General features: G+C 43.0%; 1 protein-coding gene across 4 annotated transcripts in view; it reads left to right on the top strand.

The window, feature by feature from the left end:
* Window positions 1-19686, top strand: part of kitlga (kit ligand a) — a 184754-nt gene that overhangs the window by 80238 nt on the left and 84830 nt on the right. For all 4 annotated transcript variants that reach the window (XM_072551822.1, XM_072551821.1, XM_072551823.1 and 1 more), the window contains exons 2-3: window positions 7290-7403; window positions 18496-18558. In XM_072551822.1, coding sequence (XP_072407923.1) covers window positions 7290-7403; window positions 18496-18558 — 177 coding nt within the window. The remainder of the gene's footprint in view (window positions 1-7289; window positions 7404-18495; window positions 18559-19686) is intronic.

Here is a 19686-nt window from a genome sequence, read left to right as displayed (position 1 = left end):
TTGAGGAAGAAAGCCCCAGACTGCAGGCAGATGTCAATGGACTGGTCGGATGGGCAGAAAATGACAAATAGAATTTAATCCAGAGAATTGTGAGTTCGTGTGTTTGAGGAAGGTAAGGATTCATGAGAATGTGATGACTGTTTGGATTCTGAGAAGTGAGGATGCACATAGGAATCTTGGAGTTCTTGAAAAGTAAGCAACCCAGTACTGAACCCCACAAAACCTCCCAGGCACGTCTCTGCACTGCTCTGGTGAGACAGCTACGAAGTGTTTTTTAGTCCTTCAGCCATAGCCACTGTTTCCTCAAGAAAACCTCCTTTTTGGTCCATAATCTAAATGACCCTTTCTTGAATCACTTTTCTTTAAATTGTGCTTGGGGTGTGGGCATTGCAGACTGGCCCAGTTTAATGTTGATTGCCTTTTAGAATCGTTGAATCAAAGAATCCCATGCAGCCCATCAAGTCCACACTGATTGTCTGAAATGCATCCCACCCAGACCCAGTGCAATTCCTCCGCCTCTGCCATATCTGCTCCCAGGAGGAGAATTCCACTCCAGAACATCCCAGATGGCCTCCTACTTCAAGGACCGCAATTTCCCCTCCCCTCCCCCTCCCACGTGGTCAACGCTGTCCTCCAGCGCATCTCCTCCACTTCCCATACTTCTACCCCTTAAACCTCTACCTCCAACTGCAACAAGGATAGAACCCCTCTGGTCCTCACCTTCCACCACACCAATCTCCAGATACGTCGCATCATACTCCACCATTTACAGTCAGACTCCTCCACCAGAGATATAGTTCTCCCCACCCCTATCAGCACTTGCAGAGACCATTCCCTCTGCACTCCCTCGTTAGGTCCATGCCTCCCCCCACCAATCCCACCCAGCACCTTCCCTTGCTGTCGCAAGAGGTGCAAAACCTGCACCCACACCTCCCTCCTCACTTCCATCCAAGGCCCCAAAGGATCCCTCCACATCCAGCAGGAAGTTTTCTACACATCCAAGCGCCTCATCTACTGTTTCCGTTGCTCTCGATGTGGTCTCCCCTCTACATTGGGGAGACAGGATGCCAACTCACTGTTTCAGAGAACATCTCTGGGATACAAGGACGAAGCAAGCCCACTGCCCAGTGGCTGAACACTTCAACTCCCTCTCACACACCACCAAGGACATGCAAGTCCTGGGCCACCTCCGCTGCCAAATCCAAGCCATTTGACACCTGGAGGAAGAATGCCTCATCTTCTGCCTTGGGACCCTCCAATCACATGGTATCAACATCGATTTCACCAGTTTTCGCATCGTCCCTCACAACACCTCATCCCAGATCCAACTCTCCAGCTCGGCACCTTCCTCTTGAACTGTCCTACCTGTCCATCTTCCTTCCCACCTAAGTGTTCCACCCTCCACTCCGACCTATTGCCATCAGTCCCTACCTGCATCTACCTATCGCCTTCCAAGCTACCCCAGCCCCATCCCCATCTCTATCTATTTCTCAGCCACCTCCTCTTCCCTCCACATTCCTAATGAAGGGCTTAACCTCGGTTGTTGGTAAAATTCTAGAATCCATCATTAAGGATGAGGTTTCTAAATTCTTGGAAGAGCAGAGTCTGATTAGAACAAGTCAACATGGATTTAGTAAAGGGAGGTCATGCCTGACAAACCTGTTGGAATTTTTTGAAGAGGTAACAAGTAGGTTAGACCAGGGGAACCCAGTGGATGTGGTCTATCTGGACTTTCAAAAGGCCTTTGATAAGGTGCCACACGGGAGACTGCTGAGCAAGGTGAGGGCCCATGGTGTTCGAGGTGAGCTGCTGGGATGGATTGAGGATTGGCTATCTAACAGAAGGCAGAGAGTTGGGATAAAGGGTTCTTTTTCAGAATGGCAGCCGGTGACGAGCGGTGTCCCGCAGGGTTCGGTGCTGGGGCCACAGCTGTTCGCATTATATATTAATGATTTGGATGAGGGAACCGGGGGCATTCTAGCGAAGTTTGCCGATGATACAAAGTTGGGTAGACAGGCAGGTAGTACTGAGGAAGTGGGGAGGCTACAGAAGGATCTAGACAGGTTGGGAGAGTGGTCCAGGAAATGGCTGATGAAATTTAACGTGAGCAAGTGCGAGGTCTTGCACTTTGGCAAAAAGAATATAGGAATGGACTACTTTCTAAATGGTGAGAAACTTAATAAAGCCAAAGCACAAAGGGATCTGGGAGTGCTAGTCGAGGATTCTCTAAAGGTAAACATGCAGGTTGAGTCTGTGATTAAGAAAGCGAATGCAATGTTGTCTCTTATCTCAAGAGGGTTGGAATATAAAAGCAGAGATGTACTACTAAGACTTTATAAAGCTCTGGTTAGGCCCCATTTGGAGTACTGTGTCCAGTTTTGGTCCCCACACCTCAGGAAGGACATACTGGCACTGGAACGTGTCCAGCGGAGATTCACACGGATGATCCCTGGAATGACAGGTCTAGCATATGAGGAACGGCTGAGGATACTGGGAGTGTATTCGTTGGAGTTTAGAAGATTAAGGGGAGATCTAATAGAGACGTACAAAATAATACATGGCTTTGAAAAGGTGGATGCTAGAAAATTGTTTCTGTTAGGCGAGGAGACTAGGACCCGTGGACACAGCCTTAGAATTAGAGGGGGTCATTTCAGAACGGAAATGCGGAGACATTTCTTCAGCCAGAGAGTGGTGGGCCTGTGGAATTCATTGCCACGGAGTGCAGTGGAAGCCGGGACGCTAAATGTCTTCAAGGCCGAGATTGATAGGTTCTTGTTGTCTAGAGGAATTAAGGGCTACGGGGAGAACGCTGGCAAGTGGAGCTGAAATGCGCATCAGCCATGATTGAATGGCGGAGTGGACTCGATGGGCCGAATGGCCTTACTTCCACTCCTATGTCTTATGGTCTTATGGTCTTATGCCTGAAACCTCTGGTCTTCAGATGCTGCCTGACCGGCTGTGCTTTTCCAGCGCCACGCTCTTTGACTCTACTGCCTTTGTTCTTCTAGATGGTAATGATTGCATATTTGGAAGGTACTGTTGAGGGAGCCTTGCTGAGTTACTGGAGATGCTACATACTGCTGTCACAGCACATCCTGAGCAAAATGTGTAAATATTAAAGGCGGTGGATGGCTTAGCAATTAAGTTGACTGCTTTGTCCTGAATGCTATCAAGGTACTAGAGTGTTGCATGAGGCACATCAAGCTGTATAACTGTTTATAAAAGATGTCTTGAGTTCTACTCTATGCCACACTTTATCTTTTGCTGCTTTAATTCACTATAGCAATTGCAATAATTCTGAGACCGGAATCACATCACTAAGTCACTCTGCATTTACACATGAGCAGCCTTGACCATAGTGGAATGAGCTGCCAGAGGAAGTGGTGGAGGCTAGTACCATTGCAACATTTAAAAGACATTTGGATGGGTATATGAATCGGAAGGGTTTGAAGGAATATGGGCCGGATGCTGGCAGGTGGGACTAGATTGGGTTGGGATATCTGGTCGGCATGGACAGGTTGGACCGAAGGGTCTGTTTCCGTGCTGTACATCTCTATGACACTATGACTATGACTCATACAGAATCAGGAACCAGAATGTCAGTATCCCTGACTCTCAACCTTTTTATGTCAACCAGGGCTCCCTGATTGGGCCAGATTAACATCCCCAATCAGGGAATGTATATTCTAAGATGTCCAGCTGGCTGACCTCATTACAGTCACCACAAACCTGTCTTATTTAGTCCTCCGCTGCATTATGACCTTTAACATTTGACATTTATAATCTAGTTTTGATTTCATTTTAATCACTGTTTCTTTGGTGATCCAGTGAGCCTTAGCTTTGGATGCCCCACTTTCCATTTGCCCTCATGGGAATACATACTCCCTGTGCCTGACCCATCTCTTCTTTGAGGTTTACTTGTTCAATTAGTTTTGTCTTTTTATTACAAACCAACTTGACCAGTTCACATCCACGACTGCTTGTTCCTTATCCATTTCCATAACTATTCTTAACTGGTAATGTTTATGGGTCAGTGTTCCCCATTGCTCCTCTGCTCAGAAATGCTGCACTTGCACCCCCCCCCCTCCCCCCACCCCACCAACACTCATTGCCCCGATGTCAATCCAATCCTACTTTCTTCCTCAATGGGATGGGATCAGATTGGTCAAGAAATTTATTGTGTACACAGTTCAAGAATTCCTTCCACTGTTTGCTTTTCACTCTATTATTTTCTCAGTCTAAATTAACACAATTGATTCCTCCATTAGCTTTAGTCATTGTATTTTTCTGAACTGCAGATATACTCAGCAATATGAACGTTCAAAGATAGAAGACAAACACCATAGTGGTTATAGTTCCTTCTTGAGGAATTTTGTTGGTGTAGAATCGTGGAAAGCTTATGGCGCAGAAAGCAGCCACTTTCCCCTTCTGTCTGAGCCAGTCAATACAAGAGATGCTCAGCCTCATTCTAGTCTCCAGCGTTTGGTCTGTCACCCTGCAGGTTAAGGCACTTGAGGTGTATATCCAGACGTCTTTTAAATGAGTCAAGGGTTTCTTATTTAAAAGGAATTGTCTGCTCATATATGGGTTAAATTAATTGTTCTTCTGTCTGGCTTGTTCCTTTGCAAAGCTGTTGACATCCACTCCAAATCAAAAGATGGCTCAAAACCAAGAGTGGAAAATATTCGAACCAGAGCCTATGTTTGCTTTTCAAAATGATAAAGTGCATGATCATGGGAACAATATTCTGGAGGGAGATGGAACAGCCAGCTGTAAATCCCAGGATAGCCCACTTAATGTGAGTCATGTCCTTACAACGAGCTACAGTATCATAAAACACTACTGATTAAGATAGAGCTTAATGACAGGAAATGTGAGCAGTGTCAGTCTATTAGCTGCAAATCATTTGTTTCTCAATTAGCCTCAAATGATGGCTTGCCTGTCTGTATTGATTAGGGGTTTATCAACCTTAGGGTGGTCACCAATAAAAATGTGAAATGGGGTTTTAGTTGAGCTAGGCCTGACCTTCTTTTCATCCTCAGTTTTAATTGTTTCAACAATTAATGGCCTGCATGCATCTGCTGAAGTCCTCAGCACTGGAATTCCTGTGAAAAACTTTCTCCAGCTCTCTTTTATCCATTACAACCCTTCTCAAAGTTTTGACCATGTTTTTGTGTATTTCTTTGTGACTCAGTATCAGACTTTGCATTGGGGAAATACCTTGGGTATTAAAGAGCATTTTATGAACACATTTGCTATCATTGTTGCTAAGCAACATTTGAGTGCTGGACCTAGGAATTGTGGGTTAGAGTAAGAGGATGGTGAAAAAGCAGGAGTAGTGGACATATTACTGCTGAGATTTGGGAAGAATTTTGTTGATTCAGCAGAAATAACTGAGGGAATGCTTCTTGCACCCACCCTCCAAGCTGACAGGAATTGGAAGCAAATGCCAGGGACATCTAAATAAATGAAACATATTGATTGCAGTTAAATTTTCTGCACAGAGTGAGCTGTTAGATGCCAAAGATTGGGTGGGCAAGAAACATTTCTTAACAAGAGCAGAAAATGGTGCAATTTGGTTTACATGTACATAAAACGTATCACATTGACCAAGCTTTTGGTCACTTGTTTTTAATATCTCCTGATGTGAAATGATGTCAAGTATTTGTCTGATAGCATTCTTGAAAACCACTTTCAGAAATTTACTGTGGTTAAGGTGCTATTTAAGTTCAAGTTGTTTCTGTGAACATAACCATGTCTGATGTAGGTAAATGGAGATGTGATGATCTATTTCCTATGCATTTTGCAAGTATAGCTAATGCATACCATAAGTTGCAAAATAGTGTTTGTTTTTACTGCTATCAGGGAAGACTTCCTGTAGCAATACCACATTAAATTGAAAGATAGAAGACTTGAATCTCATTCTACTTCAACAGGATCAAAGCCATGACTAGGGTTGAAGTGGTCGCTTAACTTGATTTTGTTTATTCTTGTGCATATGGAATGTGGACGTCACTGGCTGAGGAAGTATTTGTTGCCCATTTTCATTTATTTTGAGAAAGTGGCAGTCTCAATCAACCTCTGCAGTGCAAATGGGGGTTAGGGATGGGGTTGTAATAATATGTGAGCTGTTTGACAGGTGATCAAGATGGATGAAGCTCCTTTGAGTGATGTAATGGTGGGGAGAAAAAGCCAGTATGGCCAAGAGGGAAGCTGTAGCAAGTTTCAGTGCATTAGCACAAGATCAAATGTGTTGCACTGTAGTGCTCTATCTGACCTACCCACCAGCTGCTGAATTTTCACAAGGGACTGTGTGCATCTAACTCTGCTATATATAAACTCCTCAATGCACCAGCACAAAACAATTGTTCCAAACTGACACATCACGAGGTATATTAGAGGCTAATAGGTCTCATATAAACTAAAGGTTGCTGATTTGATTTGATTTATTATTGTCACATATACCTAAGTACAGTGAAATGTATTGCTTTGTGTGCAGTACAGGCGGAACATGCCATACAAAGATGATAGGATGATTCAACACAGCAAGGAACATACAGTTATAGCTGCAAAGAAGGTGCACAAAAAGCAAGATTAACATTAGATTTGAAATTTGAGAGGTCCACTCAAAAATATAATAACAGCGGGAAAGAAGCTGTTCTTGTACCAATTGGTACATGTTTTTAAGCGTTTGTATCTTCCGCTTGACAGAGGAGGTTGGAAGAGATTATAACCAGATGTCTTTGATGTTGGCTACCTTTCCAAGACAGCGAGAAGTGTAGATGGAGCCAGTGAATGGAAAGTTGGCTTGCATAATGGACTGGGCTGTGTTCACAACTCTCTGTATTTTCTTATGGTCCTGGGCAGAGCAATTGCCGTATCCAGCCATGATGCACTCAGATGCATTATGGTGCATCTAAAAAGGTTGGTGAGAGTCCGTATGGACATGCCAAATTTCCTGAGCCTCCTGAGGGAGAAGAGGCGTTCTTGACCATTGCGTCAACATCAGTGGTCCAGGATGGATAGTCATTCCTAGGAACTTGACAGGTTGCTGTTTGTTTTGTTACAGAAATTTCTTGATAGCTTGGCAGCATCTGTAAATTCCTATTTTCTCCTAACGGTTAGAATAAACTAACCTTATGCCTTATGCCTCTCCCTCATATTTCATGAAGCTCAATAGCCATGTTTGCCATCATAGCACTTCATGGAGAAGGTCAAAAATATATGTACCTGAACACTTATAACTTTTCACTTAGTTTTGACCGTGTTGCAATTTTCTTTCATTTCAGACTTTAATAAACAGCGTGATTTACCTGCACTTGTTTCTGCCCACCATATTTGGAGGACCTATATGCAAAACAGGCAACCCAGTGACTGATGATATAAAGCTTATTGATGAATTGGTAAGTAAGCAAGTCAAGAAATTTCTTATTTAATATTTATCGTGGAAGATGGACATCACTAGAAAAGACCGAGCAGATGAATGCATGGCTGAGGAGCTGGTGTATGGAAGAAGGATTCACATTTTTGGATCATCGGAATCTCTTTTGGGGTCGAAGTGACCTGTATAAGAAAGACGGATTGCACCTAAATTGGAAGGGGAGTGATATACTGGCAGGGGGATTTGCTAGAGCTGCTCGGGAGGATTTAAACTAGTAAGGTGGGGGAGTGGGACCAAGGGAGACAGTGAGGAAAGAGATCATCTGAGACTGGTACAGTTGAAAACAGAAGCGAGTCAAACAGTCAGGGCAGGCAGGGACAAGGTAGGACTAATAAATTATTTAAATGCAAGGGGCCTAACAGAGAGGGTAGATGAACTCGAGGCATGGTTAGGAACATGGGACTGGGATATCATAGCAATGTTGCGGTTCTGTTCGCCGAGCTGGGAATTTGTGTTGCAGACGTTTCATCCCCTGTCTAGGTGACATCCTCAGTGCTTGGGAGCCTCCTGTAAAGCGCTTCTGTGATGTTTCCTCCGGCATTTATAGTGATTTGTATCTGCCACTTCCGGTTGTCAGTTCCAGCTGTCCGCTGCAGTGGCCGGTATATTGGGTCCAGATTGATGTGCTTATTGATTGAATCTGTGGATGAATGCCATGCCTCTAGGAATTCCCTGGCTGTTCTCTGTTTGGCTTGTCCTATAATAGTAGTGTTGTCCCAGTCGAACTCATGTTGCTTGTCATCTGCGTGTGTGGCTACTAAGGATAACTGGTCATGTCGTTTCATGACTAGTTGGTGTTCATGGATGCGGATCGTTAGCTGTCTTCCTGTTTGTCCTATGTAGTGTTTTGTACAGTCCTTGCATGGGATTTTGTACACTACATTAGTTTTGCTCATGCTGGGTATCGGGTCCTTCGTCCTGGTGAGTTGTCTGAGAGTGGCTGTTGGTTTGTGTGCTGTTATGAGTCCTAGTGGTCGTAGTAGTCTGGCTGTCAGTTCGGAAATGTTTTTGATGTATGGTAGTGTGGCTAGTCCTTTGGGTTGTGGCATGTCCTCGTTCCATTGTCTTTGCCTTAGGCATCTGTTGATGAAATTGCGGGGTATCCGTTTTTGGCGAATACATTGTATAGGTGTTCTTCTTCCTCTTTTTGCAGTTCTGGTGTAAAGCGGTTGCATATGAAAGCAACCACCCTGACACACACACAAGAAGTTGCATCAAGACACTGTTCAAAAGGGCCACAACATACTGCAGTACACCAGAACTGCAAAAAGAGGAAGAAGAACACCTATACAATGTATTCGCCAAAAACGGATACTTGCGCAATTTCATCAACAGATGCCTAAGGCAAAGACAACGGAACGAGGACATGCCACAACCCAAAGGAGTAGCCACACTACCATACATCAAAAACATTTCCGAACTGACAGCCAGACTACTGTGACCACTAGGACTCATAACAGCACACAAACCAACAGCCACTCTCCGACAACAACTCACCAGGACGAAGGACCCGATACCCAGCATGAGCAAAACCAATGTAGTGTACAAAATCCCATGCAAGGACTGTACAAAACACTACACAGAACAAACAGGAAGACAGCTAACGATCCGCATCCATGAACACCAACTAGCCACGAAACAACACGACCAGCTATCCTTAGTAGCCACACATAAAGATGACAAGAAACTTGAATTCAACTGGGACAACACTACTATTATAGGACAATCCAAACAGAGAACAGCCAGGGAATTCCTAGAGGCATGGCACTCATCCACTGATTCAATCAACAAGCACATTGACCTGGACCCAATATACCGGCCACTGCAGTGGACAGCTGGAACTGACAACCGGAAGCGGCAGAGACAAATCACTATAAATGCCAGAGGAAACATCACAGAAGCGCTTCACAGGAGGCTCCCAAGCACTGAGGATGTCACCTAGACAGGGGACGAAACGTGAACAACACAAATTCCCAGCTCGGTGAACAGAACCACAACAACGAGCACCCGAGCTACAAATCTTCTCCCAAACTTTGAATATCATAGCAATTACAGAAACATGGCTCAGGGATGGGCAGGACTGGCAGCTTAATGTTCTAGGATACAAATGCTACAGGAAGGACAGAAAGGGAGGCAAGAGAGGAGGGGGTGTGTTGCATTTTTTGATAAGGGAGAGCATTACAGCTGTGCTGAGGGAGGATATTCCCAGAAATACATCCAGGGAAGTTATTTGGGTGGAACTGAGAAATAAGAAAGGGATGATCACCTTATTGGGATTGTATTGTAGACCCCCCTAATAGTCAGAGGGAAATTGAGAAACAAACTTGTAAGGAGATCTCTGCTATCTGTAATAAAAATTGAGTGGTTATGGTAGGGGATTTTAACTTTCCAAACATGGACTAGGACTGCCATAGTGTTAAGGGTCTAGATGGAAAGGAATTTGTTAAGTGCGTACAAGACAATTTTCTGATTCAGTATGTGGATGTACCTTCTCGAGAAGGTGCAAAACTTGACCTACTCTTGGGAATGAAGGCAGGGCAGGTGACTGAGGTGTCAGTGGGGGAGCACTTTGGGCCAGCGACCATAATTCTATTAGATTTAAAATAATGATGGAAAAGGATAGACCAGATGTAAAAGTTGAAGTTCTAAATTGGAGAAAGGCCAATTTTGATGGTATTAGACAAGAACTTTCAAAATCAGATTGGGGGCAGATGTTCGCAAGTAAAGGGACGGCTGGAAAATGGGAAGCCTTCAGAAATGAGATAACGAGAATCCAGAGAAAGTATATTTCTGTCAGGGTGAAAGGGAAGGCTGGTAGGTATAGGGAATGCTGTGTGGCTAAAGAAATTGAGGGTTTTGTTAAGAAAAAGAAGGAAGCGTATGTAAGGTATAGACAGGATAGATCGAGTGAATCCTTAGAGTGTAAAGGAAGTAGGAGTATAGTTAAGAGGGAAATCAGGAGGGCAAAAAGGGGACATGAGATAGCTTTGGCAAATAGAATTAAGGAGAATCCAAAGGGTTTTTACAAATACATTAAGACAAAAGGGTAACTAGGAAGAGAATAGGGCCCCTCAAAGATCAGCAAGGCGGCCTTTGTGTGGAGCCGCAGAAAATGGGGGAGATACTAAATGAGTATTTTGCATCAGTATTTACTGTGGAAAAGGATATGGAAGATATAGACTGTAGGGAAATAGATGGTGATATCTTGCAAAATGTCCAAATTACAGAGGAGGAATTGCTTAATGTTTTGAAACAGGTAAAGGTGGATAAATCCCCAGGACGTGATCAGGTGTAACCTAGAACTCTGTGGGAAGCTAGAGAAGTGATTGCTGGGCCTCTTGCTGAGATATTTGTATCATCGATAGTCACAGGTGAGGTGCTAGAAGACTGAAGGTTGGCTAACGTGGTGCCACTGTTTCAGAAGAGTGGTAAGGATAAGCCAGGGAACTATAGACCAGTGAGCCTGACCTCCGTGGTGGGCAAGTTGTTGGAGGGAATCCTGAGGGACAGGATGTACATGTATTTGGAAAGGCAATGACTGATTAAGGATAGTCAATGTGGTTTTTTGCGTGGAAAATCATGTCTCACAAACTTGATTGAGTTTTTTGAGGAAGTAACAGAGAATTGATTAGGGCAGAGCGGTAGATGTGATCTACATGGACTTCAGTAAGGTGTTCAACAAGGTTCCCCATTGAAGACTGATTAGCAAGGTTAGATCTCACGGAATACAGGGAGAAACAGCCATTTGGATACAGAACTGGCTCAAAGGTAGAAGACAGAGGGTGGTGGAGGAGGGCTGTTTTTCAGACTGGAGGCCTGTGACCAGTGGAGTGCCACAAGGATCGATGCTGGGTCCTCTTACTTTTTGTCATTTACATAAATGATTTGGATGCGAGCATAAGAGGTACAGTTAGTAAGTTTGCAGATGACACCAAAGTTGGAGGTGTAGTGGACAGCAAAGAGGGTTACTTCACATTACAATGGGATCTTGATCAGATCGACCAATGAGCCGAGAAGTGGCAGATGGAGTTTAATTCAGACAAATGCGAGGTGCTGCATTTCGGAAAAGCAAATCTTAGCAGGACTTATACACTTAATGGTAAGGTCCTAGGGAGTGTTGCTGAACAAAGAGACCTTAGAGCGCAGGTTCATAGCTCCTTGAAAGTGGAGTCGCAGGTAGATAGGATAGTGAAGAAGGCATTTGGTATGCTTTCTTTTATTGGTCAGAGTATTTAGTACAGGAATTGGAAGGTCATGTTGCGGCTGTACAGGACATTGGTTAGGCCACTGTTGGAATATTGCGTGCAGTTCTGATCTCCTTCCTATCGGAAAGATTTTGTGAAACTTGAAAGGGTTCAGAAAAGCTTTACAAGGATGTTGCCAGGGTTGGAGGATTTGAGCTACAGGGAGAGGCTGAACAGGGTGGGGCTGTTTTCCCTGGAGTGTCGGAGGCTGAGGGGTGACATTATAGAGGTTTACAAAATTATGAGGGGCATAGATAGGGTAAATAGGCAAAGTCTTTCCCTGGAGTTGGGGAGTTGAGAACTAGAGGGCATAGTTTTAGAGTGAGAGGGGAAAGATATAAAAGAGACCTAAGGGGCAACTTTTTCACACAGAGGGTGGTACATGTTTGGAATGAGCTACCAGAGGAAGTGGTGGAGACTGGTACAATTGTAACATTTAAGAGGCATTTGGATGGGTACATGAATAGGAAGGGTTTGGAGGGATATATGCTGGGTGCTGGCAGGTGGGACTAAATTGGTTTGGGATATCTGGTCGGCATGGATGGGTTGGACCAAAGGGTCTGTTTCCATGCTGTACATCTCTATGACTCTATGATAGCATGTGTTGCAAATCCCCAGATGCCCTGGAGAAGATGGTGGTGAGCTGCTTTCTTGAACCGCTGCAGTCCTTCGGGTCTAGGAACGCCCACAATGCTTTAGAAGGGGAATTCTAAGATTGTGTCCTAGTGACAGTGAAGAATGGTGAATATATTTCCAAGTCAGGATGGTGTATAATTTAGAGGGGATCTTGTGCGTGCAATTTTTCTAATATGTCTACCGCCTTTCCAGGTGATCAAAGCACCTTTCAAAACCAAAACTGTCTCAGGATCCTGAATGAGTTGCACAGTGTATCTTGTTGATGGCATTAACTAATGCCATTGTGGTGATATAGGGAGTGGATGTTGAAGGTGGTGGTCAGATGCCAAACAAGCAGCCCGGATTGAAACCTTGCGAATATGACTTAATTTTTATCAAAGAAATGTATAAAGATAGACATGAGGAGCAGCACGAGGCCATTTGACCCTTCAAGCCTGCTCCACCATATGCAGTACGCTGATTCTCTTATCACAATGCCATATTCCCAATTTTTCCACATATCTCTTTGAAATCCAAAAATTCATATGTCTTTGTTGAATATATTCAATCACTTGGCCTCCACAGTCTTCTGTGGTAGAAAGTTCCAAAGATTTACTACGATTTGAGCAATGAAATATTCCCTGATCTCAGTCCTAAATAGTCAACCCCGGTGTCCTGAGATTGTATCTCCTAGTCTCCCCAGTCGGAGAAAACATTCATCCTCATCTAGTCTGTCCAAACTTGTTGGGATTTTCAATCAGATCCCCTCTCATTCTTCAAAAACACCAGAGAATACAGGCCCAGTCAAACTAATCTCTCCTCCTAGAACAGTCCTGCCATCCCCAGTATCTGCCTAGTGTACCTCTTCAGCAGTCCCTCTACGGCAAGCCTATCCTTTCTGAAGTTGAGAGACTAAAACTGCACACAATACTCCAGGTGTGATCTCGAAGTCCTGTATAACAGCAGTAAGACATCCCTATTTTGAACTCAAATTTATTTTGCACCAAAGGCCAAATATCCAGCTTTCCATCTAGAGGAATGGAGTATAAGGATGCAGATATGATGCTGCAGCTCTACAAAACTGTGATTAGACCCTGGAGTACTGTGAGCTAATCTGGGCACTATTCCTTAGGAAGGATATATTGGCCTTGGAGGGAGTACAATTTAGAATTATAAGAATGATACCTGGACTTCAGATGTTAAGTTATGATGAGATTTTATACGAATTAGGCCTATTTTCTCTCGAATGTAGAAGGTAAAAGGGTGATCTGATTGATGTCATCAAGATAATAACAGGAAATGATACTATCTCCAATGGCTGGGGATTATAAAACTAAGGGATTATAAAACTAAGTCTAAAAATGAGGGCAGACCATTCAGGACTGATTTTTGGAAACACTTCTACACACAAAGGATGTTGGATGTTTGGAACTGTATTCCACAAACAACGATGGATGCAGGATTAGTTTCAAATCTGAGATTAAAAAACTTCTGTTAAGCAAAGATAGTAACGGATATGGCACCAGTCAGGTGAATAGAGACAGACCACAAATCAACCATTATTGAATGTTGGAAATAGGTTTGAGGGACTGAATCGCCTATTCTTGTTCCTAATGCCTTACTGCATCGGCCTGGTCACTTTCATTGACTGAAATACAAGGACACCCAGATCCCTTTGTACATCCACACTTGACAATATGTCAGCATTTTATATAAGACTCATCCTTTCTGTTTTTCACACCAAAAAATATAACTTCACTTTTAGCCGCATTGCAAGGCATCCTCGATATCTCCAGCCACACAGTCAACTTAAAGAAACAAGAGCATGTCTGAAGCAAGCATAGATTCATAGTCACGCAGCATGGAAACAGACCCTTCAGTCCAACCAATCCATGCCGAACATAATGGTAAACTAAACAGGTTCCCCCTGCCTGTTTCTGGCCCATATCTCTCAACTTTTCCTATGCACGTATCCATCCAAATGTCTTTTAAACATTGTAATTGTATCCACATCCGCCACATCCTCAGGTAGTTCATTCCACATGTGAACCACCCTGTGTGTAAACAATTTGCCTCTCATGTCTTTTTTAAATCTCTCTCCCCTTACCTCAAAAATGTGCCCCCTTGAAATCCCCTATCCTTGGAAAAAGACCACTACCATTAACTCTATCTATACCTCTCATTATTTTATAAACTTCTATTAGATCGCTCTTCAACTTCCTATGCTCCAGTGAAAAAAGTACCAGCCTTTCTTCATAATTTAAACCTTCCAGGCTTGGCAACATCCTGATATCTCTCAGAAATGTCCCAAAATGCTTCCCATACAATGCACTTCCTTGAAACTAAGTCAAACGGTTGAAGTAACAGCTGTTTGTACACAGCAGGATCCCACAAACAGTAAAAACCAATTTGCTCCATTTTGCATGGTGTTGGTTAATTTGGACCAAGGCATGAAACTTAATTCAATCAATACTTCTGAGGGGTCAGATCCTGAGTTTATTCTTATGGTTTAACTGGATCTTGTATTATTTATTGTTAAATTAAAAAATGAGGCCAGCTGGGGAGCAAGCCAGGGACTGTTGGTTTGAACAGGATTCATCCACAGTCAAGTACTGTTGTATTGTCATTTCCCTGTCAAGGAAGGAATTTATTATCCAAACTAAGATGCTCAGAGAAAGTGTTGGTGGAACCTCTTCTCAAATTGCTGGTGTTTTGATATGGAGTGGCTTACTATGCCACTTCAGGGGGCAATTAAGAGCCAAGCACAGTGACATTGGTCTAGAATCACAAATAGACAAGTTGGGGAGCAAGCAAGGTAGCATTGGTTGGAACAGGGTCCCAGCAGGTCTCCATCTTGAGAGAAATCAAATTGGTGAACATGAGGGAACACAAATCTGTGACAAACAGCATCTCCTGTGGCAAGAAGATTTAGTTGCAGCGCATCAAGTTCACCAAGGCTGATTCCATTATAAAAGTGGTCATAGCGATTAATAATTGGGAAACAATATGACAGACACTTAACAAAAAAAATGTAAGGATTTATAGCTCGAACGTGCATATAACCATGTAGTTAGACTTATTATTACTCAACCATTAATCCAGAGACCCAAGTAATGTTCAAGGTTCAATTCCTGCCATGGCATATGGTAGAATTTGAATTCAGTAGAAATTTGCGACTAAGAGTCTAATGATTACTGATTGCTGGGGAAAAGCCCCATCTGGTTGATTAATGCCATTTACGGAGGGAAACTGCCTTCATGTCTGGCCTACATGTGACTGCAGTCTCACAGCAGTGTGGTTGCCTCTTTACTGCCCTCTGGGCAATAAATGCCAGCCTAGTCTGTGAATGAATGGAAAAAAAAACAAGATTTTTAACAGACAGGTGTCACAGGTCTGATCCTATTTTCATGCCGTGAATTAGAAGGTTTTGCATACAAGTTTCAACCCAAAGATGTGAGCACCAAATCTAGTCTGGCATTTGCACAGTGGCTCAGTGGTTAGCATTGCTGCTTCACAGTGCCAGGGACCTGGGTTCAACTCCAACCTCAGACAACTGTCTGTGTGGAGTTTGCACGTTCTCCTGTGTCTCTGTGTATTTCCTCCATGTGCTCTGGTTTCCTCCCGCAGTCCAAAGATGTGCAGGTTAGGTGAATTGGCTGTGCTAAATTGCCCGTAGTGTTTAGGGATTGTAGGGTAGGTGCATTAGTTAGGGGTAAATGTAGGGTAAGGGAATGGTTCTGGGTGGGTTACTCTTCAGAGGGTTGGGTTGGGCTGAAGGACCTGTTTCCACACTATTGGGATTCTATTCTAATACTGAGGTTGTGCTGCTTTGTCAAAAGTGCTATCTTACAGCCGTAAAACCAAGGTTAGATCTGCCCTTTCAGATATGAGTAAAAGATCTCATGGAGCTATTTTGACAAAAAACAGAAGAGTCATCCTGGTTAACATCTCATTGCTGCTGGTGGGAGCTTGCTATGTACAAATTAACTACATGAAAACAGGGTCCGTAAAGCATTTTACAATGTCTTGAGATTGTGAGAGGCAAGGATCAAACCTATTTACTGATCACAATACAAAACATTCTTTGAAATAAAACAGTTCTCCGTAAACCACTCTTAAAAGGCAGACCGGAATTATTGAACATGTTCTTTCGGCCAAAATCAATTCTATTTTTTAACCAAATTTGTTGTCATTAGTGTTCATTAGATTGTGCTAATGGTCAAGTTGTCACACAGCTATCTCCAGTCCAAAAAAAAACTTATCGGTTTCATGTGGAAGCCAAAGAGACCCAGCCTTACCAAGTCCTGCAGAGTATACATTCATCTTTCACTCATGCAGGCTATTCAGCCCAACTGCACTTTCTGTAACTTATGCTTCATTCAAACCTCCACCCCCTCTATTTCATCTAAACCCAACACAGATCTTTCTAATTCTTTCTTCCCATAAGTGTTTATCTAGCTTCCCCTTTAAAGCATCCACAGTATTAACCACAATTGCTCCTTAGAGTAGTCAGGACAGAAATATACAAAGTAGGTACAGATTGAGGCCACTTGGCCCCTCAATTAGATCCACCCATGCTCCTGCCTGACTCCCTAATAGCCTTCTACATAGTAGCTTCTTAAGAATCTATCTACCTCTGCTGTGAAAATATTCGAGAACAGTCTTTTGAGGAAAAGAGTTCCAAAGACTCATGATCCAGTGACAGAAAATGATCTTAAATGGGTGTCACCTTATTTTCAAACAGTGATCCCTCGTTCTTGATTCTCAAAGTGGAAAAATCTTTTTCACACATGAGTTCTACATTCTAACCCCATTATTTTTCCTGAATTCATTACTGGATTCATTAGTGTCTATCCTGCTCTTATGGCCCAGAGATCAGGGTTTTCCCCCACAATTGAAAACATTTTCTGCACTGCTGCTCTTTCAAATGCTTTCACAATTCAGGAAATCTGTTTGGTCCTCATTCACTTTCTAGAGATAAGAGCCTTAGCCTGATCAATCTTTGAAGGACTGAGCCACGATGGTGGCAACAGCTTCTCGTGACTATCAATGAAAGACCGAAATGGTGAAAAATGTAAGTAATTCAGGAAATCCAGAATGACAAATAGAAAAATATTATCAATGCAACGCAGATGAGTCAGAATTTGTGGAAAGAGCAAATTCGAACATTTGTTTTTATTTGTTCATGATTGTGGATGTCATTGATTGGGCCAGCATTTGTAATCCATCGCTAACTTCCCCAGATGTGGAAGAGCTGGTGTTGGACTCAGGTTCATCAGATGGTTGAAGCAGCACTCCAAAAGCTAGTGCTTCTAAATAAACCTGTTAGACTATAACCTGGTGTTGTGTGATTTTTAACTTTACCAAAGAAAGTGATGGTGAGTTCCTTTCTTGAATCACAGCAATCCTTAAAGCAGAGAGACACCACAGTGCTACTAGGGAGAGAATACCAGGACTTTGCCCCACTGACATTGAAGGAATGATATATTTCTGAGTCAGGATGATTAGTGGCTTGGAGGAGAATTTGCTGCTGGTGGTCTCCCATGTATCTGCTTTCCTTGTGCTTCTGGGTGGTAGAGGTTCTGTTGAAGGAACCTCGGTGAGTTGACTCACTGCATTTTGTAGATGGCACACCCCGCTGCTGCTGTGCATCACTGGTGAAGTGAGTGACTGTTGAATGCAGTAGTTGGGGTGTCAGTCAGTGAGCTGCTTTGTCTTGGATGGTGTTAAGCTTCTTGAATGCTGTTTAAACAGCACCCATCCAGGCAAGTGGGGAGATTTCCATCATGCACCTTCCTTGTGTCTCATAGATGATGGACGTGCATTGGAGACAGGAGGTGCGTTAGCCATCACAGAATCCACAGCCTGTGGTTTGTCCTTGTAGCCAAAGTATTTATATAGCTGGTTCACTTCAGCTTCTGGCCAAAGGTAATGTCCACAATGTTACTTCGAGGTTATATCAAAGCAGAGTATGAGCTGGTGATGATGACCATGGCTTTTGACTGTAATTGTTGACTGATGTGTTGTAGTTCCAGCTATGTTTTTTTTTATTGGTCTCTTTTCAATGCAGTTGTCTCTCTGGCAACATTAACTGTGTACATTTTAAACAGTTGGCTCACTAAAGGGGAAATACACTATTTGTAAAGTGTCAGATTATTTTATTCTTCTTAAAATGTTTATTTTTGTTTTGTTTAGGTTGGAAACTTGCCAAATGATTACAAAATCCAGATAAAGTATATTTCTAAAGTGCCTAATGTGGTACGTATATTTTGATTCAGTTTAATAAGTTGCACGTGCATTTGAATCACCTCATGTCTACACAAACATCAGTTAAAAAAAAAATGCTCCCTGTTTGGCCTCCTTCTTCGCAATCCATCTACAAGGCATGTTTCTGGAGCTTAATAGAATGTTTCCCAATTGCCCAGATGAGTGCAGCTCCATCAACACTCAAGAGGCTTGATACCATTCAGGGAAATGCAGCTTGCTTCACTGGCACCCTATCTACCTACACACGTTGCATGCACTGCAAAAATTGAGAAGGCAATTCAACATGGTCTTCTCAAGAACATTTGGGAGTGCGCAACAAATGCTAGCCTTGCCAGCTATGTTGAATACCAATAAATAATAAAAAAAACTCAAGCTCTCTGCAGCTCCATGTTTGCAACTCTACAACATGGCTGACACACATGCATGTTCCCAGGGTAGGGTAGCAACTATGATAGGAAGCATCCTTGGCCGTTTCATTGTATGACCTCCTACACCATCGAGTCAAAAGCCCTCTTCTCCTTCCCTAATATTTGTACAATTAATAAATGAAAGTGTTCAAATAAATTGTTTAAAAAAACTATAAATTACATTTGATGGCTTTTCAATTTTCCCCCATGTCCTGGCACCCAAGGCAATTGCAGACAGACACAATGCCACCTAAGGGAGTAGGAAAAAGAACCCTTGAACTAAGGATCGGAAAGAACAAGGCAAAATTAACCCCAATTTCTGTATGTTCTTATGCATTGCTGTCCAGTTAAAGTAAAGACCGAAATTTGTCATTCATTTGTAGTAGTCATCGACATCTCTTTCCTGATTAATTCAAGTGATGGGATTAAAGAATTTCATGTAGCTTGGAACATGACTCAATCAGATCTGTTGACCAGTTTCCAAACTACCTCATTTCTATTTCAGTTGGCTGAGTGACAGACAGCAGAGATTAGCGGTGAACTGATGACTTTTCGAATGAGGAAGTGCATGGTGTATCAAATGTTTACTTTGAGGGGCATTACTGACCTCAAATGTGCAAGGAATGATTTCAAAATTTCCAGCTAACACAAAGTTGTGAAAAGTGGGGTCAGACTTGGGGGCTGAACAGCGTACTCCTGCTCTGAATTAATG

This window comes from Chiloscyllium punctatum, chromosome 32 (assembly GCF_047496795.1).
Source record: "Chiloscyllium punctatum isolate Juve2018m chromosome 32, sChiPun1.3, whole genome shotgun sequence".
Lineage (NCBI taxonomy): Eukaryota > Metazoa > Chordata > Chondrichthyes > Orectolobiformes > Hemiscylliidae > Chiloscyllium > Chiloscyllium punctatum.
Note: the sequence above shows the minus strand (reverse complement) of the source record. Positions and strands in the feature narration are given on the sequence as shown.